General features: G+C 46.8%; 1 protein-coding gene across 1 annotated transcript; it reads right to left on the reverse strand.

Annotated features, from left to right (window-relative positions):
• Positions 1 to 1,651: 1,651 nt before the first annotated feature.
• Positions 1,652 to 7,024, reverse strand: LOC125088889 (sialic acid-binding Ig-like lectin 14). Its single transcript, XM_047710508.1, is given in 8 exon segments — positions 1,652 to 3,047; positions 3,183 to 3,318; positions 3,428 to 3,685; positions 5,751 to 5,798; positions 5,976 to 6,041; positions 6,044 to 6,253; positions 6,477 to 6,857; positions 6,938 to 7,024. Coding segments are annotated over 8 exon segments (1,179 nt in total). The 5' UTR covers positions 6,975 to 7,024; the 3' UTR covers positions 1,652 to 3,004.
• Positions 7,025 to 21,846: the final 14,822 nt, after the last annotated feature.

The raw sequence follows: 21,846 nt of genomic DNA on the forward strand, positions 1-21,846 counted from the left end.
TCCCTGCAGAGCAGAGAGCCCGATGAGGGGCTCGATCCCAGGACCCCGAGATCACGATCTAAACCGATGGCAGAGACTTTAACCCACTGAGCCACCCAGGCGCCCCAGAAAGGGAGATTTAGACAAAGCATGCTTTTGAAAGACAAATGGGAATTGTTTGGAATGATTTCATCTTATTGTTGTTGTTCACTTGTGGTTCTATGGTCCTGGTGAACAAGGAATGTTGCTATCTCTCTGAAAAGGTTGCTATCTCTCTCAAAAGTCAAAAACCAGAAACAAATGCAGTCATTGTAATTTAGAATAAACAACTGGGAGGATAGTCACACATGGAATGACTAAAATTAACACATCAGGAAATGACAGATGTTGGCGAGGATGCAGAGAAGGGGAACCCTCCTACACTGTTGGTGGAATGCAAGCTGGTGCAACCACTCTGGAAAACAGTATGGAGGGTCCTCAAAAAGTTGAAAATAGAGCTACCCTACGACCCAGCAATCACACTACTGGGTATTTACCCAAAGGATAAAAACATAGTGATCTAAAGGGGCACTGACACCCCAATGTTTATATCAGCAATGTCCACAATAGCCAAACTATGGAAAGAACCCAGATGTCCGTCAACAGATGAATGGATACAGAAGATGTATATATATGCAATGGAATACTAGGCAGCCATCAAAAGAAATGAAATCTTGCCATTTGCAACGACATGGATGGAACTAGAAGGTATTCTGCTAAGTGAAATATATCAATCAGACAAAGACAATTATCATATGATCTTACTGATATGTGGCATTTAAGAAATAAAACAGAGGATCATAGGGGAAGAGAAGAAAAAATAAAACAAGATGAAATTAGAGGGAGACAAACCATAATATCAAACAATATAGTCATAGGAAACATATAATCATAATATATAATATAATATATACCACACAATCATAATATACAAACCATATAACCATAGAAAACAAACTGAAGTTTGCTGGAGCGGGTAACTGGTAGCTGGAGGAAAGGGGTAACTGGGTGATGGACATTAGGAGGGCACGATATGGAATGAGTACTGGGTGTTATTTATAACTGATGAATCACTAAACTCTACCTCTGAAACAAATATTACACCATATGGTAAGTAACTGATTTTATATAAAATTTAAAAATAAATCAAAAACAATACCAAAACCAAAAATGAATTATTGATACATATAACAATATAGATAAATCTGAAAATGTAAAACTGGGAGAAAAAATTCAGACCCTAATGCATATGTAAAGCTTGAGTCCACTTACATAGCGCCCCAAAATTGGCAATACAGATCTGTATCGACAGAAAAGAGGGAGTTGGCATGCGTGTGACTCTGCTGACTTGAAGGAGCCCAAGACAAAGCCCAACACCTTCAGCACGGCGCTCGCGGCTCCAAATTTTCTGACCCTGCCTTCTGTCCCGCCGTGATCATGTCTCTGGTGCTCCCGGTCATCCCCACCAAGTTACAGGTACAGGTGTGCTCCCCTTCATCTGCCAGGGGGTCTCAATTCTTGGCCCATCTCCGCCAAAGCTGCCTGCCCCCCCTGCCTATCCTTCCCATCTCGTGGCGGGACCTGACCCTCAGGGGAGGGGGATGGAATCTGTATGTTGAACTTGGTGTTGGAAGCAAGGGTGTGCACACAGGTAAGCATTCATCTAGTTGCACTCCTTAGATTTGATTATTTAATCAATTTAAGTTAGACCTCCAAACACAATGAATACATAAAAAGTCTTCTTTAGACCGTGTTCAACAAAAAAAAAGGATAGAAGATTGAGACATAGTTTTGCTCTCGAAACTTCCACAGAGACATTAAACAGTAAAATTAATTTTTAGGTTGCATCTTTAATAAAACTTTTATTTATAATTAAATGTGATGTTCTGTAGCAATTATTATGAGGTAGGTGTCTCTCATCTGGGAAAGAAAAGCTGTATTCTTGACTCTATTATGCACTATCGTCTACACTGAGAGGGAAGTTTGAGAGACCAGAAACTCAGGGGTTGAGCAGGTCATGGGAAGTAAGCTCCCTTACAGGGGCAGGGCTGGGGATGGAGAGGAGGAGGGTGGGAGGGGTGGGATGGGCAGAGCCAGCAAGGAGAGGCAGGCTGAGCAGATGGAGACTGGCCTTAGGCAGAAACAAGGGGGCATCAGCTATGGTGTGTTTTTACTTCCTTTTTTCCTTAAAAAGCTTGCCATCTGGGGAGAGATGGCGCCTCCTAGGGCTAGCCAGTTTTTAGAGATGGCAAAGAGTTCTGCCGGGAGCTCAACTTTCAGATCAAACTAACCAATCCCCAGCACGTGTCCCCCAAATACCCTTTAAAAAAAAAAAGTTTTATTTATTTATTTGAAAGAGAGACAGAGAGACAGAGAGAGCACAAGCAGGGGGAGGGGCAGAGGAGAGGGGGAAGCAGGCTCCCTGCCCTGATGGAGGGCTGAATCCGGGGACTCTAGGGTCATGGGATCATGACCTGAGCTGAAGGCAGATGCTCAACCAACCGAGCCACCCAGACGCCCCAAACACCACTTTTCTCTAACCCACACACCCTGCCCTAAATCACCAAGGACAGGTCGCAGACAACTAGAGTCACCCCTTTAGGTCAAGGCCCCCCAGAATTACTCAAGACTAGCTGATCCTGAACTATACTCCTGGCCTTGTCTTTCTCACACAAACCCCAGGAAAGGCTTTTGCGAGGCCTCCCCTGTACCTGCTTCTGCCTCCCAGCCAAAACGTGGTGCTTCTTCTCGCATGGCCCTGCATGGCGTGGCATGCCCCGTTTCCTTGGGAAACGTAAGTAGTAACTTCTGATGGTGTTGGCCTCTCTGTGTCATCGCTCCTTCACCTCCCCAAATTAAACTCCAGGGGTACAGTGGAGAAGGTTTGAGTTGAGAGGTTCCAGGAAGAAGCTGACCATGACGTCTCATATCTGTCCCCCTGGGCTCCAGGTCCACACCTCAGTCCCGTCTTGAGAAGGAGAAAGGCTCACTCAGGCCTCTCGGCCCCGATCCCTGGGGGTCCCCTGCACCTGCAGAACCAACGCGGGTCTCAGATCAGAGAGCAGCCATGTAGTTCTAACTCCAGGCAGGATGGGACGGCTCAGCCCCACCCAGAACTCGGGGCCAGTCAGCAGACTTCCCGGGAGAGGGATGGGCCCGCTCACCTGGTGTAGTAGATCCAGGTGAGGCCATAAGCGAGGAGGAAGCCAGCCCCCATGAGGACCCCTCTGATCAGGGTGAGGACCAGGGGCCAGGAGCCCTCCTGCTTCTCAGTCACACAGTTGCAGGAAGAGGGGCTACCTGGGGAAGGAAGTCCAGAGGCTGAAGCTCTGTCCTCAGACCCCAGTCCCTTCCACACCCCAAACACCTGACCAGGCTGCCCCCTCCCCAAACCTGTATTATAACTCACTGTGCACAGAGAGGCTGATGGAGATGTGCTGGGAGCCCAGCGTGTTCTGAGCCTGGCAGGTAAATTCCCCTTCATCTTCCACCCCTACGTGGAGCAGCTCCAGGACCCCAGGCGCCGAGGGCTGGGAGGGGCTCAGGGCTTTGCCCTCCCGGGACCAGCTCAGCAAGGCAGGGGGGTTGCTGTCAGCGATGCAGACTAGGCTCAGGAACTGACCCTCCAAGACAGGCAGTGACATGCCGTTGCTCAGCATCTTCGGGACTGGGTAAGAGAGTCACCACCAGCGGGTGGAGCCCAGAGAGGCATCTCTCCCTCCCTCTTCCCACAGAGCCAAAGTAGGCAGCTCTGGCGGAGATGTGCCAGGAACTGAAACCGCCTGGCAGATGGGGGGAAGTGCACTTGTCCCTGGAACTTGGTGGGGACTGGGGACGACCGGGAGCATCAGAGACATGATCAAAGCGGGAGAGAGGGCAGGGTCAGAAATTCTGGAGCCGGGCTGAGGGCACTGGGCTTTGCCCAGAGGTTACTGGGAAGCGGTAGGGGCTATGAGCAGGGGAAATGCAGAATCAGCGCTGGGTCTACAAAGAGCTGGGCCAAGTGCGGCCCGGGAGATGTACAGGAGGCAGGGAGGCTGAGGAGGAGGCTGAGGCAATGGTCCAGGGCCCGGGAGAAAATTGGAGCTGGCCTGGGCCAAAGGCAAGAGGAGTGAAATGATTTGGGAAATGAAGTTCTCAAGACTCACGGACTCATGGGTGCAGCTGGTGAGAAGGGGAGTTACCCAGCGTGGGGTCCAGCCCCGCCGCTGGGGTAAGTAGCACACGCAGAGAGGCATCCGCAAGAGGCAACTGCACATCTGACCCATGACCGGCTAGAGAGTTGTGGGGGGCACCAGGACAGGGTCAGCATAGGGATGGGGTCACAGGAGGAGACCGGGGACAGAATGAGGATGCCCAGGAAAGTGGACACAGAGAGCAACAGGGGTCCAGGGTGGAGTTACGGGGACTGAGAACAGGGAAGGGTCCAACAGAAGACGACGAGCTCGGCCACGAAGGAGTGCGGACGGAAATTCAAGCGCGGGGAGCAGAAGCTGGGAGCTGCAAAACTCACAGAGACAGGCGGAAGGTGAGAGGCGGGAGGGTGGCCGCCAGGGGCTGGGGGAGGGGTTGGGCAGTCAGTGTCTGGTGCGCAAAGAGTTTCGGTTTCGCAAGCTGGAGAGAGCTCTGCAGGCGCCGTACTGAAAGCCTCCAACACGGCTGAGCTCTAGCCTTAAACATGGTGAAGACAGTAAGCTTTACTTTGTGTCTGTTTTATTACAATGACACATAAGCTCTAGGGCCCCCCTGGGTGGCTCAGTCAGTTAAGCCTCTGCCTTGGGCTCAAGTTATGATCCCAGCCAGGGGTCCTGGGATAGAGTCCTGCCTCCCGCTCTCTGCTCAGCGGGGAGCCTGCTTCTCCCTCTGACCCTCCCCCTACTCGTGTGTATTCTCTCTCTCAAAAATTCAGAAACAAGGGGCCCCTGGGTGGCTCAGTGGGTTAAGCCTCTGCCTTGGCTCAGGTCATGATCCCAGGATCCTGGGATCAAGCCCCACATCCAGCTCTCTGCTCAGTGAGAGAGGAGCCTGCTTCCTCCCATCTCTCTGCCTGCTTCTCTGCCTACTTGTGATCTGTCAAATAAATAAATAAAATCTTTTAAAAAAATTAATAAACAAAATATTTTTTAAAAGACTCTCCCCTTACCTTTCTGCCCCTCTCCCCCATCTCTCTAAGGTGAAGAGATAAAATAAATCATTTTAAAAAGAAAACAACCATAAATTCTACAGCTAAGGAAAAAAGGAAGGAGGTCAAAAGGCACCAACTTCAGTTATAAAATAAATAAGTTACATCCTCTCCTGAGGATGTAACGCATACGGTGACTATAGTTAATAGTGCTAGACTTTATCTTTGAAAGTCCCTAAGAGTAGATGTCAGATGTTGTCATCACAAGGAAAAAAGTTTGTGACTATGTTACGTAGACTTACTGTGGTGATCATTCTGCAGTGCAAACAAATACCAAATCATTATGTTGTCTACCGAAAACTAATACTGGTACATGTTGATTAGAATGCAATTAAAATGAAACATACATAATACACACAAACTAGAGGAAAAAAAGAGGCAGCAGCTGAAAGCAATCCTGGGTCCACAATGGAAGACCCTGGTGAGGTGGGGGGGTAGACAGAGAGAGACTCAAGGGGCTGAGTGAGGGAGGGTCTCATCTCCAAGCCCTGAGCTCTGAGCAGGCAGACCCTGTTCTCATCACAACCCCAGGTGAGAAGATCTTTCCTACCTGTGTAGTTTCCCTGAAAAACACGCGTGGTCATCAACTGTGGAGCGTCTGAGGAGGGAAGATGCGGTGAGGGGCAGGGTGGGCTTTGGCCCTTTGTTCCAGGAGCCCCATAAGTGGAAGGGATGAACTTTCCAATTTCCCCCAATCTCCTCTGGATAAAGGATCCCAGGACTAGCCCCTTTCCCCCCACTGCCCTGAGGGACCCAGCCATCCCTCAGCACTCACAGGAGACATTGAGCCTGATGGTTCTTTCCACGGTGCCCTGACCTCCTGGCAGGTGCACCTGACAGTGAGGTTGCTGCCATGGTCCTGCACCCTCGGGGTGAGGGTCAGCACCGAGGAGTGGAGGGTCTGGGGGTCCAGCGAGTCAAGAGCACCCCCCACCCAGAAGAAGCTGAGAGGTCCTCCTTCTTCACAGATTCCCCGCAGACTACAGGTCAGGTTCGTGGGATAGCCAGACTTCAGGGGCTCCGGAAAGTGGATGTCGGGTTCCTGTGTCAGGGCTGAGGAGGACAGACGCAGGTGCCTGGGCCCCAGGGAGCTGGGGACCCAGAGTGTGACCCTGACAGGGACCAGGGCCTCAGGGCACAAGCTGACCTCAGGCCCCCATGTCTCTTCCCACCATCTCAGCCCCAAGACCTGGAGCAGGGAATGTTCCAGTGTCCTGCTCCTGTTCTAAGAGGGGGGTCTCCACATCCCAGAGCTCTCCTGGGGCCCCTGCCATACCTGCCACCTGCAGGTTCAGCTGCTTATCTCTGTAAGTATATCTCCGATAGTCTGTCTCTATTTGGAACCTGTAGAGTCCCTGGTCGCTCCTCCTGGCCTCTCTGATTCTCAGGGAGCAGTCGTTTTCCCCGGGCTTCCCGACGAGGATGAACCGGTCCCGGAACTCTGTCTTCACCTTTGTTTTTTGATCATTTGTAGCCACAGGCTGAGAGTTATGGGAGCTGTCCCCACTCCGGAACCAGTACACGTAGGGCCTCTCACGGGTAGGCCACGAGCTCCTGGGATAGGAGAAGGTGCAGGGCACGTGCACACACAGACCCTCTGGCACCGTCACCGTGTCCTGCACTTGGAGCTTGTACCCCCAGTCCTCCTGCAGGGACCCTGGAGGGAAACCGAGGCTCAGCTGTGGCTCCGGCACACCCCCACCTGTGCCCGCCAGCACTGCCCCTTGGCCCACTTACCCCCCCACAGCAGGGGCAGCAGCAGCAGGGGCACCATGTCTGCACCAGCCTGCGTTCAGGTCCCTCTGTTGGGGAAGGAAATGGCCCGAATGAGGCCAAGGAAACCCCAACAGGAAGCTGCGTGTCAGAGCTATGGTCACGGGACAAAGGGAACTTGGGCAGCATGGACCATGGCGGGAGAGGGGGGAGCTGAGAAATCATCCGTCTTGCCTCCCTGCCATTTGCAGATGGTGAGATGCTTGGCTAGGAGGATAACGCCCCAGAACTGCGGCACTTTCCTAGTGCAACAACACGGAGAGGGGCGCAGGGAGAGGGGGAAGCAGACCCCTCCTGGTCAATATGTCGGGAGTCCGACACACGGCTGCACGCAGGGCTCCATCCCAGGATCCTGAGACCATGACCTGAGCCTAAGTCAGACACTTCACCGACTGAGCCACCCAGGCGCCCCGTCTTGTGCCCCATGTTTGCACAGGGAAGAGAATACCACCTGGCCAGTTCCCGGGAATCAGAGCCTCTGCGTGCTGGAAGAGATCTGGAGCAAATGCATTATCACATGATCGGCCTCTAAGGAGAAGCTCCCAGGCTGAGGATCCAGGTGGCCGTGCCCACCCCTCTGTCAGGAGAGAATTTCTCAGGGACAAATCCATTGGTCCACGATAGTTACAAGAGATATGGCTCCCACCAGTGACCCTGAGGCCTCCTGACCTCTTGGATCTGGGTCCCCAGTCCCACCATAGTCCTCATCCCAGGCAGCCTCAGATTCTGGCCTTGGTGTTAATGCAGAACTGACCTGAGAGCTGGGCATTTGGAATGTGGAAGTTGGGGGCATGGAATTGGAACCCAGACATCTACCTACTTACCACCCTGCCTACCACCTGCTCGACTTTACTAAATTCTGCTAACCTCTCTGTGCCTCAGTTTGCCCATCTACAAAATGGGGACACTACTACAAATGGTGTGTGACATTAAATGAGTTCATGCATGCTTAGGACAGTGCCTGGTACTCACTGAGCATTTGTTCATCCAAACGATGTTTCCTGGAACCTCCCATGTGCCAGGCCCTGTTTTAGGGCTGGAGATAAAGCAAAGGGTCAGCTCTGAGGATAGAAAAGATGAGTCAGAAACTCTAGTTAGAAGACAAACAGTTAATGAACAATTTTAAATGCACTATCACTGAGAGAGTGATATATTTTAGGGGAACCCCCCCAAAAACAGAAAAATGTAAGAGGAACCTTTAAAGACTGCTGAAATTTAAAAAAAGAAAACTGTGCCTGGGGCAAGCCTCATGGAGAAGGTGACATCTGAGTGAAGATGTGGACAAAGTGAGAGATACTGTGGGCACCCATGCAAAAGGAACCCATTGTGAAGGACTAGTGCCCTCGGAAGTCCCAAGTGAGGGTAGGTGTGTTGGCAGAAGGTTGGATGACAGCACAGCAGAGTGAGCCATCGGGAACGTTGAAGGAGAGGAGGTCTGGGAGTTAGTTACCCTAGGTCAGCTTCTGAAGAGCTCTGGAGGCTGCTGTAGGAACTTGAATTGTACTCTGGGTGTATTAGTCAGGGTTCTCTAAACAGAACCCATTGGATCACATCCTATGCATATACAAAGAGATCTATCGTGCGGATTTTGCTCCTGTGATTATGGAGGTTGACAAGTCCCAAGATATGCGGTTGGCAAGCTGGAGACCCAGTACATCTGATGGTGAATTCTAGTCCAGAGACCAGCTGGCTTGACACCCAGGAAGAGCCAATGTTTCAGTTCAGGTACAAAGGCACAGAAAAAAATGATGTCCTAAGCTGGAAAGCAGTGAAGCAGGAAGAGTTCCCCTTAGTTGTACAAGGGTCAACACTTTCCTTCCTAACTGATTGGATCAGGCCCACCACACTGGGAAGAAGAATCTGCTTTAAACAATCTACTGATTTAAATCATTGGCCATTGGTGATTTATTCAACTTCCAGCCCCTTTCTCCTCCCTGGAAGTCAAGGGGGTGGGACTGAAAGTCCCAATCCTTCAGCCAAAGCTCCATTCCCTTAGCAATCAGCCCCCATCCTTAGCTGCTATCCAAATGTCACCTCATTAACATAACAAAAGACACCTTAATTGTTTTCAACACTTAGTAAATTCTAAGGGTTTTAGGAGCTCCCTGCTGGAAATGGGGATGGATGGACCAAAGGTGCATATTTCTTATTATAAATCATAGTATCACAGGTGTGAAGGGCAGTGCAGGACTTGAGCAGAAAAGGGACAGGATCCGATTTGCTTTTCCCCTGACCCCCTGCTTGCTGGACTGAGCCCAGACTTCTCTGGGGCTGTTGTGTTGCCCTGCTTGTGAGATGGGAGTGCCCAGATCTGGGTGGACATGGTGGGTTGGTGGGAAGTTGGTGGCTAGCAGTATTTGTTGGTATATCAGATCCATATTGAGAGAGAAAGAGAAAATTCAACAACACCAATGTGTTTCTCCCAAGTGGTTGAAGCTGCAAGCCGCCATTGCAGAAAAAGGGAAAATCTTTAAGAGATTTTTAAAGAAGAAATTCGGGAGCTCAATCTCAGACATATTGGATTAGAGACACACATGTGGAAAAATCAGACAGAGGGTGCTTGATCTGAGGGTCTATAGCTTAGAAAAAGTCCAGTGGCACCCATGAACTTGGAATGTCACCACACGGATCATATTTAACTGTGGGCCTGAGTGTGATCACACACTGCATGAGATAAAACAGAAAAGAGGTGAGGACCATCCCCAGTGGGCATCAGACTCACCTTCCTGCTAAAAACAACCACAAACAGAAAGGGAAAATCATGGCAAATCTGAAAACTACTGAAGGGCTGACAAGTGTAAGGTTTCATAGGAGAGATACACAGGACACCAGGCAAGATAGGAGAAAGGCAACGTTTATTAAAGATGCCCTCGGGCGAAGTTCCTCGAGTTGGGGAAGTTGCGCTGGAAAGGGGTTGAGTGAGCTTTTATTGGGTTAAGACAGGGCATAGGTTCACAGCCATATAAGGTATGGTATTTGGTGGTTGGAGGGTAGGGAAGTCCTGATGTTCCTGTTTCTCACATAGGTATCACTTATGTAATACCTATGTGAGGTTTACTTATGGTGATGTGTCCTCAGCATGTCCTTCTGGCAGGAGAGTCATGGGTAGAGGAAAAGGGCGGCCTGGAAGATGGTGGCCTGGTGGCCATTTTATTGTTCCTCCTGCATTCCCACAGCTGCCGACCTAACAAGAAAATTTTCAGCGTGAAATCGAGGACAGGGTAGAAACCAGACAGGGAAGGGAGGCACCAAAGCTACACATTAGCTGGGTATGATTGTAAATGGAATTCACTCCTTAATTTCTCTTTCTTCTCTCTCATTGTTAGTGTATAGAAATGAAACTCATTTCTGTGCATTGATTTTATATCCTGCCACTTTGTTGACTTCCTGTATGAGTCCTAGCAATTTTGGGGTGGAGTCTTTTGAGTTTTCCAGAGAGTAAGATGCTACTTTTAGATAGAAACCGGGATCTGAACAGTCAAAAGACTGATCAACCAACCAACCAACCAACAACAGAACAATGGCACAGGAAGACAGAGCCATGAGGGAGCGCTGGGGAACCCAGAAATGTAGGGGAGGCCGTGGGGGTGAGAAAAGGCACCAAACCATAAGATACCTAGGAATAAACATAACCAAAGAGGTAAAGGATCTGTACTCAGAAAAATATAGAACCCTCATGAAAGAAATCGAGGAAGACGCAAAGAAATGGAAAAACGTATCATGTTCATAGGTTGGAAGAACAAATATTGTGAAAATGTCTATGCTACCTAGAACAATCCATATATTCAATGAAATCCCTATCAAAATACCATCAACTTTTTTCACAGACCTGGAACAAATAATCCTAAAAATTATATGGAACCAGATAAGACCCCAAATAGTCAAAGGAATGTTGAAAAAGAAAAACAAACCTGGTAGCATCACAATTCCAGACTTCAAGCTCTATTACAAAACTGAATCATCAAGACAGCATGGTACTGGCACAAAAACAGACACATAGATCAGTGGAACAGAATAGAGAGCCCAGAAATAGAACCTCAACTCTATGACCCACTAATCTTTACAAAGCAGGAAAGAATATCCAATGGAAAAAAGATAGACTCTTCAACAAACAGTATTGGGAAAATTGAACAACCACATGCAGAAGAATAAAACTGGACCATTTCCTTACACCATGAACAAAAATAGACTCAAAATGGATAAAAGACCTATATAGGAGACAGAAATCCATCAAAACCCTAGAGGAGAACACAGGCAGCAATCTCTGTGACCTCAGCCACAGCAACTTCTTGCTAGACAGGTCTCCAAAGGCAAGGGAAACAAAGGCAAAAATGAACTATTGGGACTTCATCAAGATATAAAGCTTTTGCACAGCAAAGGAAACAGCCAACAAAACCGAAAGATGATCAACAGAATGGGAGAAGATATTTGCAAACAACATATCAGATAAAGGGCTAGTAACCCAAATCTATAAAGAACTTGTCAAACTCAACACCCAAAGAATAAATAGTCCAATCAAGAAATGGGCAGAAGATATGAACAGGCATTTCTTCAAAGAAGACATGTAAATGGCCAACAGACACATGAAAAAGTGCTCAACGTCACTCAGCACCAGGGAAATACAAATCAAAACCACAGTGAGATACCATCTCACACCAGTCAGAATGGCTAAAATTAACATGTCAGGAAATGACAGATGTTGGCGAGGATGTGCAGAAAGGGGAACCCTCCTACACTGTTGGTGGGAATGCAAGCTGGTGCAGCCACTTTGGAAAACAGCATGGAGGTGCCTCAAAAAGTTGAAGATAGAACTACCCTATGACCCAGCAATTGCACTACTGAGTATTTACCCTAAAGATACAAATGTAGTGATCCAAAGGGGCACGTGCTTCCCAATGTTTTTAGAAGCGATGTCCACAATAGCCAAACTATGGAAAGAGAACAGATGTCCACTGACAGGTGAATGGATAAAGAAGAGGTGGTATCTATATACAATGGAGTACTACTCAGCCATCAAAAAAAGAAATCTTGCCATTTGTAATGACATGGATGGAACTAGAGGGTATTATGCTAAGTGAAATAAGTCAATCAGAGAAAGACAATTATCATATGATCTCACTGATATGGGACATTTAAGAAACAAATCATAGGGGAATAGAGAATAAAATAAAACACGGTGAAATCAGAGAGGGAGACAAACCATAAAAGACTCTCAATCATAGGAAACAAACTGAGGGTTGCTGGAGGGATGGGGTAACTGGGTGATGGACATTAAGGAGGGCACGTGATGTGATGAGCACTGGGTGTTATAGAAGACTGATGAATCACTGACTTCTACCTCAGAAACCAATAATACATTATATGTTAACTGTATTCAAATAAAAATAATTTTTTTTAAAAAAGCAGTATCTTGGGGTACCTGGGTCACTCAGTCTGTTGGGCATCTGATTCTTAGATTTGGCTCCAGTCCTGATGTCAAGGTCATGGCATCGAGCACTCTCTCTAAAATAAATTTTTAAATCTTTAAAAAATAATAAAAATAGGGCGCCTGGGTGGCTCAGCGGGTTAAGCCGCTGCCTTCGGCTCAGGTCATGATCTCAGGGTCCTGGGATCGAGTCCCGCATCGGGCTCTCTGCTCAGCAGGGAGCCTGCTTCCTCCTCTCTCTCTCTCTGCTTGCCTCTCTGTCTACTTGTGATCTCTCTCTGTCAAATAAATAAATAAAATCTTTAAAAAAATAATAATAATAAAAATAAAAACAGCATCTTGATTTCGTTTTGGAGGATGACCATCCTCCCATCATCAACTCCATTCCCTACTCCAGGGGTGAATCTGTGAACTGACACTGGCCAGTTGGCATATTTCATCACTGATAACACCTGTCAATTTATCAGACTTAGATGAGCCTATATCCATTTGACTCAGAAGAGTTTCCAGGACTTCTGCTAGACCTTTGGAAAAAATGGCTGCTCTCTTTCCCCTGGGGTCTTTGTTTTTTGTTTGTTTGTTAGGTTTATTTATTTATTTATTTGACAGAGAGAGATCACAAGCAGGCAGAGATGGGGGGGTGGGGGGAGGAGAGGGGAAAGTAGTCTTCCCGCTGAGCAGGGAGCCCAATGCAGGGCTCGATCCCAGGACCCTGAGATCATGACCTGAGCCGAAGGCAGAGGCTTAACCCACTGAGCCACCCAGGTGCCCCTTTCCTGAGGTCTTTGAATGGGAAAGATTCAAGCCTCGAGCTGTCAGAACCCAATACTGGACTTGAGCCTGCCTGAGAACAAAGCCCACAGAGGAAAGCAGAGCTATGGGGGTAGCAAATTTTTGAAAAAGGATTTCGGTGACATTGACCAAGCTTTAGAACCCTCTGTGCCAGAAGCCAGCATATTTCAAAACTTTTCAGCTAACAGAGTGTGATACTGTGATTTATAATAAGAAATATATATTTGGTCATTGTCCCAGTTCCTGGCACATCATCCTAAAACCCTTGGAATTTCCTAAGCGATGAGAGGGGATGATAAATAGGCCTTTCGCTCTGCTAACGAGGTGACTTGGAAGGCACCTAAGGGTGGGAGATGGTTGCCAGGGGAAACAACCATGCAGTTGGAGTGTTGGTGCTTTCTGTCCCAGCCGGACTTCCAGGGAGGGGAGAGGAGCTGGAGGGTGAGCTCAAATGCCAATGCCCCACGATTTACGCACTCAAGCCTATATAATGAAGCCTCCATATAAACCTAAAAGGATGAGGTCCAGAGAGACCTTTCAGATGGTTGAACCATAGCACATCCACATGCCACCATTCAGGGTCCCAAACTCCACAGGGACAGGAAGTTCCTTTGTTCAGGACCTTACCCTATGTACCTTTGATCTGTTGATTTGTATCCTTCGATATCCTTTGTAATAAACTGGTAATCTAGTGAGTGAACAGGTTTCCTGAGAATGTGAGCTGCTCTAGCAAATTAACTAAACCCAAGGAGGGGCTCCTGGGAGCCTCTGATCTAGAACCCGTGGCTCAAGAGCACAGGTGACAACCTGGGACCTATGACTGGCATCGGAAGTAGGGGAAGGGGGCAGCCTTGTGGGACTGAGCCCTTAACCTGTAGATCCGAGGCTATCTCCAGGTAACTAGCGTCAGAATTAAGTTGAATTGCAGGACACCTCACTAGTGTTGGGGAATTTCCTGGATGTGTAAGGAGAAGACCCACATATTGGAAATCGGGAATAGAACTGTAGTGAGTTAGTACTTTTTTCCCCTCCATTAGGCCAGTTTGAACTGGATTGATGGTACATGGACCTGAAAAAGTTCTAACACAACCTCCCCTCTAACCACCGTGCCCACACCCCCTTACCTACTCTGCCTCAGCCCTGGATGCTGCCCAAACCTCCCCATGAAACTAAATTTCACAGCTCGTAAGCCTCTCATGGACTTTCAGGAAAGACACTGACACATGCTCCTGCTCTTTAATAAGCCCGTTTCTGAAGCCCATCAGAACATGACCATGACCATGAACATGACCAAACCCAGTTGTAGATATAAAAACCAATCTTAGCTTGTGCTTCGATTAAAAAAAAACAACAACAAAAACAGAGGGTGGCCACTTAAACGAAATGGGGGGAGGGAAGGAGGAAAGGGGAGGGAAAGAGAGAGAAAGAGAGCTCCTGAGTGGGCTTGCTCACCAGTCTCTATCTTTCCTCTTATTAAGAACATTAATCCCATCACGGGGGTTCCACCTGCAGGACCGCGTCTAAACTTAACCACCTTCTAGAGGCTTCCCTCCAACTGATCACACGGGGGTTAGGTCGTCAACATATGCATTTAGGATAAATTCAGGATGGGAGGACACAAACGTTTAGTCCATAACAACCAACCACCAAGAGCAGGTAGAAGTTACTTATTCGGAGCTCGCTATAGGAAGGGAGTCGGCCACCATCACTGGCACTTGGACAGAGACTCCAAGGCAGGCAGAGGATTGGGAAAGCTTCACTGAGGAGAAAAGAGAAGACTTTAGGTGTGTCCTGGTTGGAGGCTGTTGATCTGAGGAAGCTGGAGGAGGGTTAACTAGAAGGGAGGCTCCCCAACCAACCGGTTAGGGTACACATTGGCTTTCTCTGTTTGGTCCTAAATTGGGAGCAGGGACAAAAACCAGGGAAGCCATCAGTTATTAATCAAGTCCTGGCCATGTGTGGCTGCTCGATCGATACCGGGGTTAGCGTTTGGCGTCCTGCATCCATTGTCAGAGACGCGGTGTGATTTCCCACAAGTCTGATTTGTCGGCATTAGGCTGGCTTCCGGGCCGGCGGCTTGTGGGTGAGAGTTCTGTTTTTACACACGGTCTGAGTTTCCGTCACTTGCATATGCAGTCTCTCAGCATATGGAAGCAACGTCCACACTCACAGAGGACCACACAATTCATCTCAGGGAGAGGACCTACAAACTTCCTTTTCAGAACAAATCAATGGCCTTTTGGGGATCTAAACAGAGAGCCAGGGTTAGCCGGGAGCTTGGGCTAAAGAGTAGGTTAATATGTCTCCACCTGATAAAATCCTGTGACCCCACAAGACTGGCTGAGAGAAAGACTGAGGGCAGCATCGGTGTCAGTGGCAGTACGGGTGGTAGGGACGGAAGCTGGACTTCTTAGGAGAGATGTGATAGGAGACGCAGCTGCTATGAGGCCCCATGGGGTAGGGATGGACAGTGCAGGTTAACGTCCCCTTTAGGTTACTTCCTTTTCCGTGGGGTCATTCCCCACTGCTGTCTCCGAATGTTTCATATGTTACCCATACTACCATCGGATTAAAGTGCTAAAGAATGCAAGAAGTTTTGCTTTGTTTTCCCATATTGGGGAAAAGGACATCACAATGCATGTGACGATTAGGAGAATGGCATCATCTCCAGTAATTCTCCAAAATAATATGCAGAGTGGGCAATGCTGTATATACTGTACTTTTGTGGCATGGGGCCTCCAGTTATAGTCTCTAGATTTTAAAAAACTGGGGGCTGCAGGATTTGGGGGACCTCTGGTTTGTTCCATGCATGATGGCTAAAATGCCTGAAGGTATCAATCTGGTGTACAAAAGCTGGACATAACTGAAGGTGACAGAAGGAGGTGAGAACAACGGTATCACCCTCTGCATTAGGACACGGTGCAATGCAAAGAAGCTAAAGTACAGGGAGGATATTTTGTGAGGTGCCACCTAGCACAGGTGTCATACGCAGGAAGGACAGACGCCACACTTGACCAGCAGTGGTTCCAGGGCCAAAGATAAAACCAGGCAGTTGTGAAGAGTCTCTCTCCCCTTGACCTGGTTTCTAACAAACAGGCTAGGTCGTATTTGTGTTTTGTTTGGTTGGACTGGTTTGGAAATATTTTAACAAATAAACTTAAAACATTTCAATATTGGGAGATATTTATATATATATAATGTTATATATTATAATATAATATTATAATAGTATGTATATTATATATTTTTTTAAATTTACTTTTTTTTTTAAGTAGGCTCCATGCCCAGCATGGATTCCAACATGGGGCTTGAACTCACGACCCTAAGATAAAGACCTGAGCCAAGATCAAGAGTCAGCTGCTTAGCAGACTCAGCCACCCAGGTGTCCCTCAAGATATTTCTTTTTTTTTTTTTTAAGATTTTATTTATCTGACAGAGAGAGAGATCACAAGTAGGCAGAGCAGCAGGCAGAGAAAGTGGGGGAAGCAGGGTCCCCCCCGACCCCACCAAGCAGAGAGCCCAATGCAGGGCCCGATCCCAGGACCCCAAGATCATGACCTGAGCTGAAGGCAGAGGCCCAACCCACTGAGCCACCCAGGCGCCCCAAGATATTTCTTCAGAAATTAAAAGATCCAGTATTCTCGCCTGGTAGCAGTCAGCCAGGGCTGCACAGGAACTGACTGCCTTTATACCGCTGCGCTGCCCGCACCATGCACCATTGCCCCCTTCCATTAAAGCCAAATGCAGGGACCATCCATCAGGTACTTTCCTTACGCTAGTCTGCCCCACTCATTTACTGTACTGCCTTGTCTGTGTGGGGACTCGATTTTGGGGAAAACCCCTCAGTATCTGTGGTCCTGGTTTGAGGAAGTATTGCTATCCTTAAATATTGAATATTCAAATTAAATATTCAAATTGAATGACCTAGCTCTTACTGAGGCCTTCTTTAATTTCTCTCAGCAACATTTTCAGTTTCAGGTGTCGAGGTCTTAATTTGGCTGGTTTTACTTCTAAGGAATGTCGTGATTTGGGTTGCTTTTTAAAATGATATTTAAAAATTTTTAAATAAAATGATATGGTATTTTTTATTTAATTTTCTGACATTTGCTAATACAGATACAGAAATCATTTCTGTAGGTGGACTTTGGATACAGTAACTCTACCGAATTACATATTAATTCCCGTAGTTTGCTTGTCTGTTTTGAATTTTCTATGTAAATGATCTTGTCATTGGAAACAATGATGTTACTTCTTCCTCTCCAATTACACTGCCTTTTCCCACTGTTTCACTGAAGCCTCCAGTCGTTTCATCACAACTCTGAGTAGAAGGAATGAAAATAGAGACCCCTGGCTGGCTCAGTCAGAAGACTGTGTGACTCTTGATCTTGGGGTTTTGAGTTTGAGCCCCATGCTGGGTGTGGAGGTTTCTTTTAAAATTTAAAAAAAAAACATGGGGCGCCTGGGTGGCTCAGTGGGTTAAGCCGCTGCCTTCGGCTCAGGTCATGATCTCAGGGTCCTGGGATCGAGCCCCGCATCGGGCTCTCTGCTCAGCAGGGAGCCTGCTTCCTCCTCTCTCTCTGCCTGCTTGTGATCTCTCTCTGTCAAATAAATAAATAAAATCTTTAAAAAAATTTTAAAAAAAAACATATTTTAAAGAAGAAGAAGGAGGAGGAGAAGCAGGAGGAGTAAGGAGAGGAAGAGGAAGGAGAAGGAGAAATAGAAGTGAAAATAGACATCCTTGTCTCTTTCTTGACCTTAGGGAAACAGCATTCAATATTTCACTATTCAGTGTAATTAAAGACAGTGCCATGTAAATACAGTGACTCCTGTGCCATTCACCAAAACATTCTAGATGACAGTTTGCATTTAGTTTACACACAGGTTTCTTAAACAGCTTTAATTCATTCGTCACAGTTTATCATCTGGAGATCTCTTGATAATCGGAATGTCTGCCCTCTCTTGAAAATGTTGATGATCTGGCACTCCCGTGTGACAGAAACCAGCTGGGGTCGAGCAGGACCTGCGGGCTTTATTGTGGGGCATTCTCCCAGCAGGTGCTGTGGTCTCCCTGGACCTGGGGCCAAAGCCCAGATACCGTTTTTCAGTATACCTGCCCCATTATTGTACTTTACCCCATGTCTCCTAGCTCATTTTCTATACCTGCCTTTCTTTTGTGGCGCTTAGTTTTGCATGCGCTGAGAAAATAGATGCACTGCCCCATCAAGCCAAAAATTCCTCTAACCAGAGTTTCACTCTTCATTTCTCAACAATAGACCCTGTTCGACCTGAGCCGGGGAGGCAATCAAGGTCCAAGTGTGCCCCCTGCTGGACAAAGTGCGCTCAGCACACTAGGCCAGTAAAGCAGGGAGTGAACAGGATTCCCAACTTAGACGCCTAATAATGCTCCAGCTCTCTCTTCCAACCCAATTTTGACAAAGAATAAAGGAGAAGGGCGCCTGGGTGGCTCAGTGGGTTAAAGCCTCTGCCTTCAGCTCAGGTCATGATCCCAGGGTCCTGAGATCAAGCCCCACATCTGGCTCTCTGCTCAGCAGGGAGCCTGCTTCCCCCTCTCTCTCTGCCTGCCTCTCTGCCTACTTGTGATCTGTCAAATAAATAAAATCTTTAAAAAAAAAAAAAAGAATAAAGGAGAAAAAGAAAAGAGCATGAAAAAATTATAAGGAGAGGTGCCCAGCTGGCTCAGTTGGTGTAGCATACAACTCTTGATCTCGGGGTTGTGAGTTTGAGCCCCTCTTTGGATGTAGAAATTACCTAAAAATAAGATCTTTTATTTTTTAAAGATTTAAAGATTTTTAAAATTTACTTGACAGAGAAAGGGATCACAAGTAGGCAGAGAGGCAGGCAGAGAGAGAGGAAGGGAAGCAGACTCCCTGGCAAGCAGAGAGCCCGTTCCAAGGACCCTGAGATCATGACCTGAGCTGAAGGCAGAGGCTTAACCACTGAGCCACCCAGGCGCCCTTCTTTTTTTGAGAGTATTTTAATTTATTAACTGCATCACACACACACACACACACACACACACACACACACACACACACAAATCGTAGACTGTAGCAGCTTCCCACTTATAAGGAAATTAAATAAAACTTATATAAGCAATGATAAGAAAACAATACAAATGGAGCTAGTAAGTCTAGGGTAAATTATTAAAGAGAAAACAATGACAATGAAAAATTAAAATGAGACTTAGAAGCATAAAGTACAATGCTTGGCACACAGATAATAAAAACTAGTGCACAGATTCCAAGTTGAGGAAAATCACACAGGACGCAGGGGAAAGAAACAAAAGGTGGAAATAGTGAAAGGGAAAGTGAGTTCTGGAGGAACTTTTCCAAAACATAAGTTGCAAAAACTCTTCTTAGGAAGAGATCGAATTTGTTAAATAGATTGGTAATTATGAAATAAACTGACAGAATCAGATTTAATTATTTTATTTTATTTTAAAAGATTTTATTTTTAAGTAATATCTACACCCAACGTGGAGCTCAAACCCATGACCCCAAGATCAAGAGTCGCTCACTTTTCCAACTGAGCCAGCCAGGTGCCCCATACTAAATTATTTTAAACTATCAACACACAGACGATTCTGACTCAAAGTAAACTAAATATAAAAATTAAAACTTCCCAATTATTTGTATAAAGCCAGCACTATAACTGTAATATGGTAACACACCATGGCCAAAGGGATCTCCTAAAATCCAGTTACCTTTCCCAACAAAAATCCCCTTACATAAGATTATTTCTTTAATTTAGAAGTCTACTTGGGGTGCTTGGCTGGCTCAGAAGGAAGAGCACATGACTTGATCTCACGGCCAAGAGTTCAAGCCACACACTGGGTGTGGAGGTTACTAAAAATAACAAACTTAAAAAAAAAAAAAACTCTTTCAAATTCTACTTACCTACCTATCTGTCAGGTCACATAAAACGAAAAACAAGTTAAATGCTTCCTTGCAAAACACTGCATTGGCCTATTCCAAGGTCTACTCCTTATGGGTAAGGAGAACAAAAGCAAAAGGAAAGGCAGAGGGGCACCTGGGTGGCTCAGTCAGTGAAGTGTCTGCCTTCTGCTCTGGTTATGACCTCAGGGTCCTCAGATAGAGCCCTTCATCAGGCTCCAAGCTCAGCGTGGAGCTTGCTTGAGAATCTCTCTCTGCCCTTCCCACTCATGCTTGCTCTTTCTCTCTCTCTCTAAAATAAAATCAAATAAAAACAAAATCTTTAAAAAAAAAGGTATATAAACAGTCACTCCTCACAACCCTTGGTGAAGCTTTTTCTGCTCACAGGTCCTGTCCCTGTGCTTTAATAAAATCACCTTTTTTTGCACCAAAATCTCTCAAGAATTCTTTCCTGACCATTCACTCCCAGACACCACATAAAATCACATCACTTGGACCACTTCTCTCTGCTATCTTTACACATTCCCAAAGCAATTCCTTCTAGTTCGAAGTCTTTAAATACTATCCAATATTGATAACTCCCAAATGTGTATCCTCCTTCTGGTCCTCTCCCCAAAGCTCCAGATTCATCCATTTAATTGCCTGCTTGGGTATCTAAAATGCACCTTAACTCACCATGCCCAAGCCTTAGTCTGCATTTCTGCTGCATGCCCGCTCTTCCCACAGTCTTCCCCATCTCAGGAGTTAACTCCGCTTTGCAGGTGCACAGGTCAAAGACCTCAGACCCATCCCTGTCTCCTCTCCTTCTCACTCACCCTACATCCTGTCAGAAATCCCCTCAGCTCTGCATTCAGAATATATCCAGAATTCATCTCCTTTTTTCTCCTCTCCTTCCTTTCTCTTCTTTTCTTTTTCCCTTCTGAGCAGTAGGGCGCAGGTGTGGCAGAGCTAGATGGATACCTTGGCAGAGAGGTGACCGGGAATGGGGTGTCTCAAACACAATGAGGAGGGTGTCTACTCCAGAATGTCACAGAGGAATGTCAGAACCTGAGCAAGATGAGGAGGGCGTTTACATGTGTTCACCCTTGGAACATCCCAGCAGGGAAAACAGACTAGCAGGATAAGGAGGGCAACCACATTGGAGGGGAATGGTGGCTGAGAGGGAGAGCTAGTTACACTCAGGGGGTCTGATGAAACAAGTAAATATATTTTGGATAATGGGAAACAGATTTCTCATTTTCAGAGAAGGGATTGACACATACAGGAAAGCAGAAACTAGAATGACCTGTGTGGTATTGGATTGGAACTGGAGGTAAAGGACTGGACACACGGATTTCAGTATTTGTTTTGTAAATGAATGAATGAATGTGTGCAGACAAAAGGCTATTGCCAACGAAGTCAGAAAAAAGACAATGGCCCCTGCTACCACAATTATTATTTAACATTCTAATAGTTGGGCTCTTGGTTGCAAAGGAAACCAATTGGGGTTAACTAAAAAGAAAAAAAAAAGGAATTCATTCAGAGGACATGGGGCAGCTGACAGTTTGGATGAGAAAGCTAAAGTAGCAAGTTTAGAAAATGGGTCAGAACCCAAGGAAACAATGAAGGGAGAATGGTCACCAAGTTTGCCTAGGGACAGCCTGGTCCAGTGCCAAAGCCATCCAAATGAGCGCTGACCCATTCCTGATGTCTTTATAAAGTCTCAGTGTGAGTTCAATCAGACACCTGCATGCTGGCCACGA

This window comes from Lutra lutra, chromosome 17 (genome assembly GCF_902655055.1).
Source record: "Lutra lutra chromosome 17, mLutLut1.2, whole genome shotgun sequence".
NCBI classification, from domain to species: domain Eukaryota; kingdom Metazoa; phylum Chordata; class Mammalia; order Carnivora; family Mustelidae; genus Lutra; species Lutra lutra.